Source organism: Euleptes europaea, chromosome 4 (assembly GCF_029931775.1).
Source record: "Euleptes europaea isolate rEulEur1 chromosome 4, rEulEur1.hap1, whole genome shotgun sequence".
Classification (NCBI taxonomy): Eukaryota; Metazoa; Chordata; class Lepidosauria; order Squamata; family Sphaerodactylidae; genus Euleptes; species Euleptes europaea.
In genome coordinates, this window is record NC_079315.1 from 76,369,735 (window position 1) to 76,386,645 (window position 16,911).

The window sequence follows — 16,911 nt, forward strand, 5'->3', positions numbered from 1 at the left end:
TCTGCGATGTAGGTCAGTATAGGTCAGTGTTATCTCCATACTGGTGATGGGTGTGGGGACCGAGGCACAGAAGCTTGAAAGGTGGTGTCATGTTTCCTTAATCTTCCATTGTTTTGATTGGCTCTCAGTAAGTTTCAGTTCACCTTTTGTTCTACGCTCCGAGGACAGTGTTTATAAGGCTCTTGAGATGAATTATCCCAAAGAGAATGCTCCTTAGCATGGATCAGTTTCCCTCTTTTGGAACCTGATCCATGCTGAGTAGCATCCTCTTTGGGATAATATATCGCAAGAACCTTAGCTTAGAAGCTGTTTAGTAACACCTTCCATATTAAGTTTTATTAGAGTTTAAAGAACTGGGGTCATATGATTTGTGGTGGCAGGAGGGATTGAAACAGAGGCTTATCCCTGCCTATTGTTTCATACAAGCCGTCTCCATGAATATCATTTGTTTGCAAGAGCTGATAGTGAATAGCTGTAGCAGCTGATGCTGGGGTGCTTCAGCCTCCAGATCTCCTAACACAAAAAGCTTTGTGGGGAGAAGCATCAAGGCCTCCCTCTGCAAACTAGCTGATACATAGGAGATCCCTGAGGTTGGCTCATGATTTCTGCAAGGGTCTTGGGCCTGAGGCGAAAGAGCTGAGAAAAGCAGCTGTGATTGGGGCTAGAAGAGCCTCATTGGAAGTTTCTCTGTGTGGCCTTTCCACTCAGCTTACAATCAAGCCAGCGGTAGCATCTGTTGTCTGTGTCTGCTTTCTCTACACTGAGAGGATCTTGCTACTGCTGCAGGAAAGCCTAATGGGAGCATTTGCCAAGTCCTAATGTAGTATTTAGGGACTTTGATTAGGGAACTGTATTGACAGCATGCTCTCCTGCTACTTCTCTGTCTAACAATCCTGAATTCTCCTCTTAGAATCATAGATTTGGAAGGGCCATCCAGGGCCATCTAATGCAACCCCCTGCACAATGCAGGAAATTCACAACTACCTGACCCGCACACCCCCAGTGACCCCTGCTCCATGCCCAGAAGATGACAAAAAACCTCCAGGATCCTTGGCCAAAATTCCTTCCTGACCCCAAAGTGGTGATCGGCATTTCCCTGGGCATGTAAGAAAGGGCCACAAGAGCCAAGCACTGATGCAACCCTTCCAGCCCTCCCTCGCATGAACTGTCTAAGTTCACAGAATCAGGATTCCTGCCAGATGGCCATCTAGTCTTTGCTTAAAAAGATGGTTAGGTGTGGTTTCTGCAGACCTACATCTTTTTTTGAGTACTCATGGGAAGGAACTGTAATTTATCTGCTATTAAATAAATAAATTTATTTGCAGCTAGTATGCCAGATAAAACAGAAACTGACCATACATTATCTGCTATTATACAAAAGCAAGTCCTGTGAATGGTGTGCACAAACAACTTCAGCCTGTGCCTCTTGAAGCTTCAATGGTGGCTACTCATGGATTACACTGTGTTTTATACTGTATTTATTCAACACCTTGTTGGAATCTTGCATCACACTTGATGGTCACTTTTGTTTGTTGAATCTATCTTTCTAGATACCTGCCCAGTAACTAATGGCCAGTTTTATAATACCACCTGCACTCGTGGCTCAGAGTCTTCGCTCCCCAACTACCTCTATGTTTTCATCCTGGGACAGCTGATACTGGGAGCAGGTGGAACTCCTCTTTACACTCTGGGAACAGCATTCATTGATGATAGTGTCCCCAAACACAAAGCTGCAGTCTACATAGGTAAGTTCAGCTAAGCTGTTTCTTAGAATTGCCATTTATATTGGTTATCCATCAGTCTGGGAAAGTTTGAGTGCAGAATTTCTTGTGGGTTCTGTTTGTGTACTAAATGGTAACTTCCTGATGCTTAATGGGTCTGGATCTGGCTGATTTGGAATAGGGATCTTGAACTGTTGTCACTTGTTTGAAAACTTAAGCATTGGTTACCTGCTATGTGGAATAGGGTTGCTATTATTGGCTGTGTCATCTGCTCAGAATGATTAATGGTCAGATTTCAAATGTTCCTATTCATACGTCCGGATCAGGCGATAGGAGCCTGAAGCTGGAGAGCCAGTGTAGTGTAGTGGTTAAGAGCAGTGGTTCGGAGCAGTGGACCCTGATCTGGAGAACCGGGTTTGATTCCCCACTCCTCCACATGAACGGTGGAGGCTAATCTGGTGGACTGGATTTGTTTCCCCACTCCTACACATGAAGCCAGCTGGGTGATCTTGGGCTAGTCACACACTCTCAGCCCCACCTACCTCACAAGGTGTCTGTTGTGGGGAGGGGATGTCGCGGTTCGGGCCGTTAAGTGCCTACACTCTTAGAATGTACCATTTACTGAGAAATGGAGTTATCTTATTCAGCGAGACACCACTAGACCGGAATCAACGGTTCCTAGAAACTTGTTATTGCTTCTAGGACATCTCTTGAACACGCCAATACATTTATAATAATGGACAAGAGTAGAAGTATATATAAAAAACACATTTATTTACATTATACAATATATGCTTTTTGGTTGCAAAGCCTTAAAATATCATATAAGGATAGACATCATTAGTCTTAAACATGTTTATGTAGCAAGTAATCATTCACATTCTCTATGCCTCCATAAAGGAGTATTTTAGTCAGAATATACTCATAAAGTATCCTTAGTGCAATGCACCTTCATTCAGAATATAAGGTTACAGAAATCCTGTCAGAATATGGTTAATTCTTTGGAGAAAGATTTGGTTAGAAACATCCTAACTTAAATCATTCAAAACATCATAACATTTCTGTACAGAAGACACACTATACCTTGCTGTGTCATCTGTGTCATCTGGAGTCCTCTAAGAATCTAAGCTCTATGAGAACATATGAAGTTATCCCAGAGTATCTGTATTTGCTAAGTCTTGAATCCTTTAAAGACTTCTATTAATATTCTTAACTGATCATCATTAAGATCAGGCATTGTCTATGTACATGCTATGCATGCTCTTTCTAGTTTTAGACAGCAATGCTGAATATATAAATACTATGTGTTAGCTTAAAGCTGTTTACAGTCTCTTTGACTGTGCCAATCTGTGTATGTGCATTGTGCATATCTCACAGAGTACAGAGAGTCTCCTTTCCCTTCTCTGGTCTCTTGCTCTGAGGAGGTTCAGAAGTCCCTCTGTTGAGTAGAGGACGTTCTGACACAATCTCAGAGATCTAGCTATTAGCCCTGTATTCAGGATGCTTCTTAGCATTGGTAAGCCAAATAGGCTTAGTTTGTAAGAATCCATAAATCTGATGGACTCTCAGTGTTCCAATACATGGAAAGATCACTGCACTTAGATTCCTATTCAAAGAATAGGAATTCTAAGGGTCTCTATCCTCTTCTAGGAATAGAGTAGTCTCACAAGAAGACTGTAAGTAAGATATGTTGAAATATCCAGATCTTGATAATTCAAGATATCTGAGAACTACTGTCCACGCAAGAACAGAGTTTCAATGTTTTACATCTCAAGCCTTTTGAGATGGAGGTGCTACACCAGACAGCTGCAGTCTGCCAGCCATAGAACTCTAAAGTGCCAGCTGTACTGTGGCTGGTATTTATACAATTTCTAGACCCATTAAGAGTGTTCCTTTATCCCCTCTTCCTTATCCTTCAAAAGGGTACCTTTATTCTCTCTTATCAGATACCAGGAGCTTAGTGGCATCTGCTCCTGTCTTATGTCCTTATATGGATTTCCTTTTCTTTCAGTCCTCTGTGCCTAAAGTATAAATACTCATTTCTGAGTTACATGATCACGTTACATATTTAATTTCTATACCATCCTCTTTGTTAGGACTATACGCATTAAATGAGACTACTTAGAAATCTGTAGCACAACATTTAACTATATAACTCATGAAACACAATTATTGTTTACATTTGTCATTTTGTAACATCTTTTAGTAACTGACAGCCTTGGGCAGATTACAGAAGAGCAAGGAAGCATATTACTCTTATCTTGAGAGAACTATAATGCCTTTAGGCTATATTAAGCACAATTCCAGCTATTAATGCACTCTTAGTACATTAAAATAACTTAAGACCTTGAAAAGGCCTTTGAGATTCTGACATCTGGCAGCTGAGTCAGAAAGATGACTACGCTGCCCCTTCAAGGACAAAGCCAGAGTAACTTTAGTAGTTAGCTTTGATAGAGCTAACCTTGAGAGTAGTCTGTCAGCCTGACACAGAGCTAGCCTGTCAGCATGACACAGACTTTCATTATACATTACACAAACCTCTGTATGTGTATGATGTGTTTAAGCTCTATATGGAATTAATTCTGCACATGTTCACAAGATACCATGTCAGGGCCTGTCATAGGGAAGGTAAAGGGATTGTACGCCAGTTTGATTCTTCCTTAAGTGGTAGAGTGGTAGAGAAAGTCGGCATATAAAAACCAACTCTTCTTCTTCTTCATTTCTGCCCTGCTGCTTGTACTAGAGAAAGTTAGTTAGTGGATTGGCTCTAGGGTTGCCAACTCTGGATTGGGAAATTCCTGGAGATTTGGAGATGGAGCCTGTGGAAGGCAAAGTTTGGGGAGGGGAAAGACCTCAGCAGGGTATAATGCTATAGAGACCAGCCTCCAAAGTAGCCATTTTCTCCAGACGAACTCATCTCTGTAGCCTGAGGAACAGTTGTAATTCCAGGAGATCTCCAGGCCCCACCTGGAGCCTGGCAACCCTAATTGGTTCAGATATAATGTCCAGGCGTTCGGCTCACGTGCTTCCTCCTTGCTCGTTCTCCCCTGCCCTCAGCTTGCAGTTCCTGGTTTGGAGTGTGAACACCAATCATGACTGTTTGTATGGAACTGTAGTTTGCAGCTGAATCAGAAAAAAAGGACTCACAATGCAGGAGAGGAAGGCTGAGGAGGGAGCAGTATGAGCCCAAGGCCCTTCCTGTAATGGCAAACTATGACTCAGCATTTGAGGCTTCTTCAGCACCACATGGCAAGCATGAATCAAAGCGGGCATGACCACCATTCATAGTTCTCCATCACAGAGGATTCCCTCTGCGATAGAAAGCTGGCCTCTAGTGGTACCCCACAGGAAGCAGGACAGTCAAAGGCATTGTGGCCACCTGAGGGAGTGGAATGGCTACTGCTATATGCTCTCTTGCACACTCTCTTGCCCTCTCAGTGCTCTTAGAATGGAAGTTGGAGCTTTGGTGTCAAGACCCGACAACCATACTTTCATGCACTAACAACTCACATCACCCTGCCTACCAAAATCAGTGGCAGAAACCCTCGTTGCCTTTTTTCTCAGTCTCTGTCAAGGGCAAGGAAAGTGACTGTCCAACTGAATGAGCAGAACCTGCAAGAAAAATCCTAGTGTCCCAAATTGCTGGGCAGATCTCCTTGGGAAACCCCCCTGCCAATCCATTTTCTGGGATTCCTCCTCTCCTCTTCAGATGATGAGCAGATCTGAATGTGCATTGGCTTCTGTTACTGAGTGGGGGATGAGGCACTGTGGGTAGGGGAGGTACCTGTGGGTTTTGTTGGGCAATTTCTCAATGCAGATCACTGTGAGTCCACAGAAGGCAGTTTCTCCTGGCTGTTTCAAAGAGATGAAGATCTGTGCTGATTTTAAATCTCTTATAAATCTTAATGTTGACTGTGTACTGTTGCTTTTCTTTGTGAAGTCTGAGTGAGGTTAATGTGAATTTTGGCTTCTCAGCTACAGGTCCATTTGAGATTTGAAATGCAAACTGTTCTCTTCCTCCTCTGCAGGAATTGGCTATTCCATGTCCTTGCTGGGTCCTGCTATTGGCTATGTATTAGGAGGACAGTTGCTTAAGATCTATGTTGATTTCAATCATCACGTAAGGCAAGGCAGTTTTTTCTCTCTCTTTTGCACTCATAGTGCTAACAATCCCATTTTTTTTCTAAAAAGTGTTAAGCATCTTACTATGGGGAAATGTTGAACAATTAACAAGTAGTCAGTTGGTGAAGAGGTGAGAAATGATTGTGGTTCCATCCAATCTGAGCTTGGATTTCAGAGCGGCCATGGACTTGAGTGGTCTTGAATCCTATCACTGTTTCTAAGACTTTTCTTTCTGCTAATAAAGTGGGTGGTGGTGGTGGAACATGGTGTCAAGTCACAGCTGACTAATGGCAACCCCCCCATTGGGTTAGCAAGACAAGAGATGAATGGAGGTGGTTTGCCATTGTCTGCCTCTGTGTAGCAACCCTGGACTTCCTTGGTGGTCTCCCATCCAAGTACAAACTCTTGGAAGCTAAGCTGACCCTGCTTAGCTTCCGAGAGATTATGGTCTTTTATGCATGGGCTGGATCTCCCTGCTTGGACCTGGATTCATTGCACATTCATTTCCCCAACCCAGGTTGGGGAAAACTGTATGCATTGGCTTGAATGATCAGGGACAAAACTGTGTGCTAATCGAACCATGAATACAGAAAAACAGTCTCCCAAGCTCAAATTAAGTCCCACCCCTTTAAATGCTGTTTTGTAATTGGCTTAACTCACATTGCTCCCAGTGAGAGAAGATTGCCTTCCCCCCAAACCCAACTGTCGCATAAAAAAGCATTTTAAGAATAAAAAACAAAAAACGGAGCAACCTGAAAGAAGGGGGGGGGGAGAAATCAAAGCCTCGTTTTTAAAAAGCCTTTCTTTTGCTCAGAAAGAGCTCTGAGGTAGCAGGAAGCACTTGAATCGCCTCCTTTACACACTGCTTTGTGATTGGCTGTGAGAGAAGATAATCTTCTGTTTTCCCCTTCATGCTGCTTTGAAGAAGGGGTTGGAAATGGGTGGGGCATGATGGCGAGGGGAAGCTCAACCCGAGAACAGAGTGTGCACGCTCTGTGATTCCGGAATGAGCCAGGATGAACGGTTTAATTCGTGCCAGAAGAGGAATGGGAAAAGCCGGGTTTGTTTTGCGTTGAAACAGCGTTGAGCTTCCAAGGAATGAGACATCGTGCATACTGAAAAATTTGATCCTGGCTGAAACAGGGAATAAAGGAGGTTAAAGCGACCATACATAAAACACCGATGAGATTGGGCTTGACTGGGCTATCTAGGTCAGCGAAATTAAGCGAGTAAACAGAGCCTGAGTGACTGTATTACAGAATGCCTTCAGAACTTTAAAGTATGGCAAATTTTACCTCCTTTTCAATCTTGTAATAGCTATATAAAATAAGAGATTTATAACTGTTATAGGTAATGGGGTCAGTGTGTGTGTGTGTGTCTGGAGAGGAGAGTTAACTATACAATACATAAAATAAAAGGCCATAATTTATTATTCAGAAGACTGTGTCTAAAAATGATCTCAAGTGACAGAGTCAATCACTTATGTATTAATTCTCTCTTTATTGAATTAATATCTTTTTTTTTAGAACAGACATCACTCCAGATGATCCACGTTGGGTTGGAGCCTGGTGGGTAGCATTTGTTGCATGCAGTTTCGGTACATGGCTTTTGGTAGCACCGTTTTCATATTTCCCAAGGCGTTTGCCAGGTAAACAGGATAACTAAATTAAGGGAGTGGTAAAATTCTGGGCAAAGGGTATGGGTTTTTTTAATAACTTTTTTTATTTTATTTGAGGGATACAAAGGGAAAAAAGGAATAGGGAAAGGGGTAAACATTGGATGTATCCATCCGTGGGTCAGAATAATAAAAGAGAAAATTATAGCGTAAACCCAATAACTAATTTGTTAATTAATTTAACAGACTACATTCTAGCAACCTAACATGGCTTTGAATTTATGGCATTCTGCAGTGTATATCATTCTGCAGAATCTATCCATTCTGCAGTGTATATCAGCCTGTAAATGTTTTTGGCAATGCATTTTTAGTGTTTCGTCAACCTCTACCTGCAAAGGGTATGGTTGATGGGCACACAAAGCAGAAGTTTTGCTGAAATGAAGCAGGTCTGAATCTGGCTAGTGCCTGAATGGGGAGCCTTCTGGGGTTCCTATAAAAACTGCCTTGGGTTCCATGATGGAAGAACAGCAGGATATAAATGTAATCCATAAATCTGGAACAGCTAGAGCTCAAGATGTACAATAGGAACTCCTAAGGCTTTTGTATGAAAGGGATCCGGTCCCCATTTTATGATCCCCAGGCTATTAAAAGAAGCCTGTTGTATGTAGGTATGTATGTATATGCACACATACACACACACACATATATAAATTAGCCCTTGTGTCTAGCAAACATATTTGGCAAATAAATATTGGAAGCACAAAGCGCAATAGGCAGAAGAAACCAAATGCTACATTATTGTGCATGGTGGCAATAAATCACACATTCCCTGTGGCATGGTATACCTTAGCTATGGGCATAAGTGCTCTGAAGTTATTTTCTCTTTTTCCCTTTGCAGTCGAGTTGTTAAGCGTGTCCTTTTGTTATAAGCAAAACATTTTTGCTTTTCTGATTTCAAATTTTTTCCTAGGTACAGAAAGAATAAAAGCGGAAAAGGTTTCAGAAGCACATCGTGGTGGAAAAGGACACAAGGATATCGGGAATAATATAACAAACTTTCCAAAGACTCTCTGGGTAATATAATCAGTGAACTCAAAGCAGTGTTTATAGCTATTTTGAATTTTTAAAAATTTCATACCTTGTGTAAGCAGTACACATGCAAATACAGCACTCTCATTCAGAGGAAAAGGACATCTCTCATGGATAAGTAATTTCCTCCCATGAAGTCATGGAGGCAGGGACTAAGTCATATTCCTTCCTCCACCATTAGGAGCAGTCTCTTACAGTTCATTTCTTGCCTCGGTGAGGAAAAGACAGATTTCATAGAATTTGTTATTATTTTCACTCCACCTAGGATTTGCATTTTCTCCTTTCTAGCTTCTTTATCTCTAGCTACTTTTAACCTCAGAATTTCATCTCATCATCTTTTTCTCTCCTGTTGTCCTTCTGGGCCAAAAAACCTCCTTTCCCCAGTGTGGCACCAGATCTCTTGCCACTTCAGCTAACATGATGTCAGAGCTCCATCCATCAGGAAAGTTATAAGAGGGAATCATTGGTTCCTCCAGAGAGGATCTCCATATTGGAGGCAAAATGCAGGATGGTCCTGCAAGAACAAGTGGCTGACTATAGTAGAGCAGCAGATCAGTGGCCTACCTCTGAGCTGGAAGGAGAGGGAAGGCCTGAAACAGCAGCACATCTGAACCATCCCATTGGGGGCGAATAGATGGCTCAACTCAGTAGAGATAAATGGGAAAAGGTACCAGTTTCAGGGGAGAGTCTAACCCTCTTCCCAAGAAAGGAAAGTACTCATCATAGGTCCCTAAGTGGTAAAGGAATGTCTGCAACAGATTGTGGGCCCAGGAACATGCCAGGGTGCTGAAGCAGACAAGACCAGAGGGGGGAAAAGAGGTCTTCAGACAAGACTCCTCAGTTACATTCTCTCTCCGCTCCCAGAAATTCACACAGGCAGCAGGCATGGGAAAATGACATTCAGAATTACCTTTACAGCATATATAGGCAAGCTGTCCCTCCTGTAGCTTATCTTGACCAACCAGGCCAGGCAAAAATACTTTCCAATATAATAGGTCATTCTCCCTCTCTCAGAAGATTCAAGAAGGGATACATAAGTGAATCAGGTAATTTTGAATATCTGCCAGAATGAGAGGAAGGGGAGTCTCTGACGACTAGATGCCTGTCCAAGAGCCAGCCCCCCTCCCCACAGGAAGATTTTCTTCTCTCAGTTATCAGGCCAATGAAAGCATTTGACCTCCATGGTAACCTAAAAGAGGTTCCTCAAGAGGGAACTGCAGTTGGTCCCTAGACATAAGGGGTCTGAACATATATTTTCCTTCCCAGAATTCTTTGAAGAAGAAATTAAAAAGAGAAATCATCCTTACCTCAGTTCATTAATTTCACTTGACACATGCTAAAATTTATTTTCTCCCATGCAGTGCTCTTGATGCAATCCAAATCCTGTTAGTTGCTGGACCAGTGGCTGTTTTTGTCACATCCTGTCTAAGGGGTGGTGGTGGTGAAATCTTAATTGTAACTGCCCACCAAGTAAGGACAATCATTATGATTACTACTTATTCTGCACGGTTCTTTCTTTTGTGATGACCAGCTTTTTCTCACTGTTCTATTTTCTCACATTCTAAATTGCTTGCTACATTCTGTTATTAGTTACACAGGGCCATCATAAACAGAATCACTCCTTTTTAAGCAAGTTAACTTCATTGGAGTTAGAAGGGAGTAACTCTGCTTAGGACGACATTGAAAGAGTACTAGTGCATCATAGAAGTCAGCAGACAGCTGTGGGAGGCTCTGGTGCATCCCAGTGCAGGAGAAAAGTTAGTCCCTGCCACCAAAACTTGACAAGAGGAATGCCCTCCTTCTAAGGTTGCCAGGTACCCCCTGGCAACCAGTGGGGGAGGGGGGCTTTCCAGGTGCAAAATGAGACCTAGCCCTCAGCAGCATGGACACAATGACATCAATTCCAGAAGAGACATAGTCACGTTGCTGCTGATAAGGGAGACACCCTTGGTATTTGGGCAAAAACTCTATGGTAGAAGCTGTTTTTACCCGAGAGTTTTGCCCAAATACCAGAGCGTCTCCCCTCATCATCGATGACATCACTTCTGGAAGTAACATCATCGCACCAATGATGTCAAGGCCTAGGCTCCATTTTGCACCTGGTAAGACCCCTGTTGGCCAGCTGGATAGCTCCGGGGGGAGGGGGCCCAAAGTGGGGGATCCCCCGCCCTTGGCAGGAATCTGGCAACCCTGCCTCCTTCCCTGGAAGGAACAGTCTCAGAAAGTCCAAGGCCCTGTGCTGTTCATCTTCATATGTGATATAGTGGCAGCCATAGCTTTGCTTGGTTGAGACATTTGCTGCAAATCAGGAAGGGAAAGGTATCACACTTGAAGCTGCCTTATACTGAATCAGAACTTTGGTCCATCAAAGTCAGTATTGTCTACTCAGACCAGCAGCAGCTCTCCAGGGTCTCAGGCAGGGGTCTTTCACATCACCTGCTTGCCTAGTCCCTTTAACTGGAGATGCCAGGGATTGAACTTGGGACTTTCTGTATGCCAAGCAGAAGCTCTACCAATGAGCCACAGTCCCTCCCCAATCAGTGCATGTAAGAAGAGGAGGGAGCAAGGGCGTCTGCAGCATATTCCCAGAGTCCAGCCGTGGTTTGGCTGTGATTTTTGAATTGAGTCAGAATTGAGATTGAAGAATATGACAACTCCTGGCCATTGGAGATGTGATGGCAAAGATTTACAAGTAAATAAAACGTGCCCTGGTCATGCCTGCTCCATAACTAACCAGTTTCATTTAGGCTTGCCAACATCCTGGAGGAAAAAAAAGCCATGTCCCTTTAAAAGAGGCTGAATGGGATGTTATTTACCACGTGAAATTATTTACATCCATGCCATGAAAATGTTCATGCTCGTTTCCACACAATAAGCCTTGTTCTCCAAGCCTGTTGGCAACACTAGTCTTATTGCTGTGGATTGCGAGAGCTCTTCTCCAAAAGAAAATTGGCCTTGTGAAATGGCTGTGAATTTCCACCACTTGGCAGGCTGCAAACCCATGTTTGCTGCTGCTGTTTCAAGCTGGAGCTAGATTAGAGGCTTCCCACATGGTTTGGCCTTTTGACTGCAGGTTAAATGTCATCACTGGCTCAGCCCCAAACCACATCACCTTGGTTTTTGAATAGCTGCTGTCTTAGACTTCTTTCTCAGGCTGCCTGCTGCATCAGAACAGGAAGAGGGGGAGGTGCAAATACTGTCTCTGAGATGTGACATAGGACCAAATAAGGCCTTAGAAAGAGTAGCTGCTGCTGTAAGATGTTCACTGCACATAGCAACAGGAGGTACTATGCCTGTATTCTAGAGATGTCACTCTAGTGCCACTGGTAGGTGCACCTGCCTGGATATGCCGCACTGGATTGTCAAGATAGTCCATGCGATGAGCTACAATCTGTAGGGTTGCCAACCTCCAGGTTGTGGCTGGAGATCTGCTATTTCATCTGATCTCCAGGGACAGAGATCAGTTCACCTGGAGAAAATGGCTCCGTTGGAAGGTGGACTATATGGCATTATACCCCACTGAAGTCCATCCCCAAACTCCGCCCTCCTCAGGCTGCACCCACAAAATCTCCTGTTATTTCCTGACCTGGAGCTGGCATCCCTGACAATCTGGGCCAATTTGCATGGTTCCTTCTACTGGGTTTTCCCCCCTGGTGTAGACTGTGGAATTAACAGGGAAGCTTGTAAAGTGTGTTTGCATATACATACATACATATCTACACATATACATACACACACACACACACACACACACATATATATATATATATATACACATATATACACACACACACACATATATATATATATACATATATACACACACACAGTGTGCATATATACTGTGTATATACTGTATATACTGTGTATATACACACACATATATACTGTGTATGTGTGTGTATATATATATATATACTGAGAGCCTATATATATATATATATATATATATATATATATATATATATATATATAGTGTGCCACTACATCTGATCATTTTGATGCGCAACCTGTACTCTGGACAAGAGGCCACAGTTAGAACAGAATATGGAGAAACGGAATGGTTTCCAGTTGGCAAAGGTGTCAGACAAGGATGTATTTTATGTCCCTATCTCTTCAATCTATATGCAGAACATATAATTAGGAAAGCTGGATTAGATTTAGATGAAGGTGGAGTGAAAATTGGAGGGAGGAACATTAATAATTTGAGATATGCTGATGACCCTACATTATTGGCAGAAAATAGTGAAGATTTGAAACAACTACTGCTGAAAGTTAAAAGAGAAAGTGCCAAAGCAGGACTGCAGCTGAACATCAAGAAAACAAAAGTAATGACTACAGGAGAATTACACAACTTTAAGGTTGACAATGAGGAAATTGAAATTGTTCAAGACTTTCTATTCCTTGGCTCCACCATCAACCAAAAGGGAGACTGCAGCCAAGAAATTAGAAGGAGATTGAGACTGGGAAGGGCAGCCATGAAGGAGCTAGAAAAGATTTTGAAGTGTAAGGATGTGACTCAGGCCACCAAGACTAGATTAATTCATGCCATCATATTCCCTATTACTATGTATGGGTGTGAAAGCTGAACAATGAAGAAAGCTGATAGGAAGAAAATAGATTCCTTTGAAATGTGGTGTTGGAGGAGAGTGTTACAGATTCCGTGGACTGCCAAAAAAACAAATCAGTGGGTTATAGATCAAATCAAGCCTGAACTGACCCTAGAAGCTAAAATGACTAAACTGAGGCTGTCGTATTTTGGTCACGTCATGAGACGACAAGAGTCACTGGAAAAGACAGTCATGCTAGGAAAAGTTGAGGGCAGCAAGAAAAGAGGAAGACCCAACAAGAGATGGATTGACTCAATAAAGGAAGCCACAGCCTTCAATTTGCAAGATCTGAGCAAGGCTGTCAAAGATAGGACATTTTGGAGGACTTTCATTCATAGGGTCGCCATGAGTCAGAAGTGACTTGACGGCACTTAACACACACACACACACACACACACTGGATTGTCAAAATAGTCCATGGGATGAGCTACAATCTGTATGGTTGCCAACCTCCAGGTTGTGGCTAGAGATCTGCTATTTCATCTGATTTCCAGGGACACACACACACACACACACACACACACACACACACACACACACATATAGGCTCTCAGTTTAACCCTTAAATTAATGACATATTATTGCTCTCTGTAATAGAAAACTAGTAACAGGGATGATTGTGTATTTGAAAGCCTTGACTACACCTGATTGCTGCCCTGTTGCTGTGGAGCAGCAGACAGGATAAATGCATGGATTTGGATGAAATAATTCTGGGCCAGCCGTGCTTATTTGATTTCTGCAAAATTTCTACTCTTAAGTAGTATACTGGCAATGCTTTTGCCCCTAATCTCAAGGGGATTTTTTTCTTGTTTTGTGACAGCATATCAAAGCATTGTGTATTTTAACTGCATTCAGATAGCATGACAAACTATGATTTTATCAAACCCTGGCTAGATGCAATATCTGAATACAGGTATTTCAATAAGTTGGGATTTGTTGATTGGCACCAAATCAGGAAGTCAAATTGGGGTTGTAGCTGGTTTGTGCAAATGATGGTTTGTTGTTTTATCTGAATTGGGGAAACCACAGTTTGTTGAGTACGCTGCTTCTTGTACCTACCTGGCCAAGTAGTATTCTTTCTGCTGGGAGATGTGAGAGAGATAAAAGCGGACTAACCAAGGTTTACACACAAACCAGGATTTATTAAAGATGTCTGGTAGACTCAGCAGAGCTTGTTACACAGACCATAGTTTTAAACTAACACGTTCATCATGACCTCTGAATGCAGCTTTTGCATTTTGTGCAAGGAATTTAAATGAAAAAATCTAGTTTTGCGCAATTTAATAAGAATTAAACATATCTGGGCAGATCCGATATTTTGACAAGGGCAGAAGTATTTGATGCAATTTTTATGGAGTAGCATTGTGTCTTCTCATGACCCTTTAATTTAATCTTGGGCTTCTGGGGTATAGCAGGTTTCTAGAGGGAAATAACAGCTTTAAATTAAAAAAATACCCTATGGTGAAGAGTCATTCAGAAAACCAGGCTAGTACACTGACCTAATGAAATCACTCATGCAAATGCACAGCGAAGAACCGTATGGAGAACTCACCACTTTTTTTTACCCTCCCCCAGAGTCTTCTGAAGAACCCTGTGTTGATGTGTCTTGTAATAGCTGCTTCGGTAGAAGCTTTAGTTGCCACTGGCTTTGCAACATTCTTACCCAAATTTATTGAAAATCAGTTTGGTTTTTCATCTAGTTATTCAGCTACTTTAGGAGGTAATGTATTTATCTATTTGTAACTGAAAATGCTCTTGTTGAATGTATGTATTAAATAACGGGATCAAGAAGGTTGCAACCCTAGGGAATACGTCTAATTGAGTTTAGTGGAATTTACTCTTGAATAAACGTGCTTAGGCTCATAGAGTATGCATAAGGATCAGCTGTGTGTTGAATCACCACTCCTGATCAGCATGCTTGTGGCCCATGAGATGAGCCACTAAACTTGGATAAACAGTGGAGGAACTATGGGGCTTCTGCTGACCTGGTGGGACTTTAAACACTTCCTGGTCGAGTCTGTGTAACAGTTACATTCTGGCCAGACTGGCCACTTATCACGCAAGGAAATGCTCCGGTGTGCCGCTGCCACTGGAAGCCAGAAGCAATCAGAGTCAACCCTTGGTAACCTTGCCAGCACCTCAGGCCACTTAGCCCAGCCCCTTCAACAGCAGTGATACGGTTATCAACTTCCAGGTGGTGACTGGAGATCTCCCACTATTACAACTGATCTCCAGGAGACAGAGAGCAGTTCACCTGGAGAAAATGGCTCCTTTAGAGGGTAGACCCTATGGCAGTGATGGCGAACCTTTTAGAGACCGAGTGCCCAAACTGCAACCCCAAACCCACTTATTTATCGCTGAGTGCCAATGCGGCAATTTAACCTGAATACCACCCCCAGAGGGGGCCCAGAGGGAGAGGCTAGGGTTGCCAAGTTCCTCTTTGCCATGAGTGGGAGGTTTTTGGGGTGGCGCCTGAGGAGGGTGGGGTTTGGGGAAGGACTTCAGTGCCATAGAGTCCAATTGCCAAAGTGGCAATTTTTTCCAGGGGAACTGATCTCTATTGGTTGGAGATCACTTGTAATAGGAGATCTCCAGCTAGTACCTGGAGATTGGAAACTAGTTCCTTAGTGTTTTCTCTCTACATATCAAGACAAATGGAAAGGTGTTTGGAGGATAGCTTGTGGGCACTTCAAAGGTGGAATAGGACTGCACGCCCCTCCGCCCGCACAGACCCAGAGGGCGCCGAAGAAGCCCCTGGAGGGAAAGAAGGAAGGAAGGAAGGAAGGAAGGAAGGAAGGAAGGAAGGAAAGGGAGGGAGAAAGGGAAGGGAGGGGGAAAGGGGAGGGAGGGAGGGAGAGAGAGAAAGGAAGAAAGAAAGAAAGAAAGAAAGAAAGAAAGAAAGAGAGAAAGAAAGAAAGAGAGAAAGAAAGAGAGAAATCGAGAGAAAGGGAGAAAGAAATGGAGCGAGGGAGAGAAAGAAAAGTAGGGAAAGAAAAGGACGGAGGGAGACAGAGAAAGAAAGAGGCCATTTATGCATGGGAGGTTTTGCCTTGGATTTGCCACTCTCCAGATGCACATTTCCCCCATCTGGATTCTCAAAACTCTGCATGGGGACTTACTGATGAGTTTTGAGAATTTGGTGGGGGAAATGTGCATCTACAGAGCGGCAAATCCAAGGCAAAACCTCCCATGCTTGAGTGGCCAGAGACAGAAAAGCCTTCCTGCTTGCTTTCTCTCTCTCTCTCTCTCTCTCTCTCTCTCTCTCTCTCTCTCTCTCTCTCTCTCTCTCTCTCACACACACACACACACACACACACACACACACACGGCCCCCACCTCCTCCCTCAGCAGAGAAGTGGGGGGCATGCACGCAGAACAGTCCGCAGCGCACGGGGCGCCGGGAGACCCTTCCCGCGAAGGCTCGGTGTCCTACCCCGCACCTACACACCCATGGAGGGCTGGGGCAGGTCCTGGGTGAGGGAGAAGGAGCTGGGAGAGGAAGGGTGAAGGGGCAGGAGAGGCAGAGCAGCCCAAGGAAGGCCAACAATGCGGTGGTGTGGCTCAGGCCCACCAGCCAGCTGGGCGGCGCACAGGAAGGCATGCAAGGGGAGAAGGGGGGAGAGGGGGGAATGGACAAGGGCCCAGAAGCCTTCCCCAATCAGGCACCAGCTGCGAAGGCGGAAGAAGGGAAGGGGGACAAGAAGGGGAAAAGAAAAAAGAAAAAAAATCCTGCCCCCCTGACAGCTGCCCCCAC

The 16,911-nt window shown here is 43.5% G+C and overlaps 1 protein-coding gene across 1 annotated transcript in view; it reads left to right on the forward strand.

The window, feature by feature from the left end:
- SLCO4C1 (solute carrier organic anion transporter family member 4C1) overlaps window positions 1-16,911 on the forward strand; it is a 47,005-nt gene that overhangs the window by 17,874 nt on the left and 12,220 nt on the right. Inside the window, exons 3-7 of the mRNA XM_056848816.1 lie at window positions 1,551-1,745; window positions 5,750-5,846; window positions 7,370-7,491; window positions 8,429-8,532; window positions 14,733-14,877. Of these exons, the coding sequence (XP_056704794.1) occupies window positions 1,551-1,745; window positions 5,750-5,846; window positions 7,370-7,491; window positions 8,429-8,532; window positions 14,733-14,877 (663 nt within the window). The remainder of the gene's footprint in view (window positions 1-1,550; window positions 1,746-5,749; window positions 5,847-7,369; window positions 7,492-8,428; window positions 8,533-14,732; window positions 14,878-16,911) is intronic.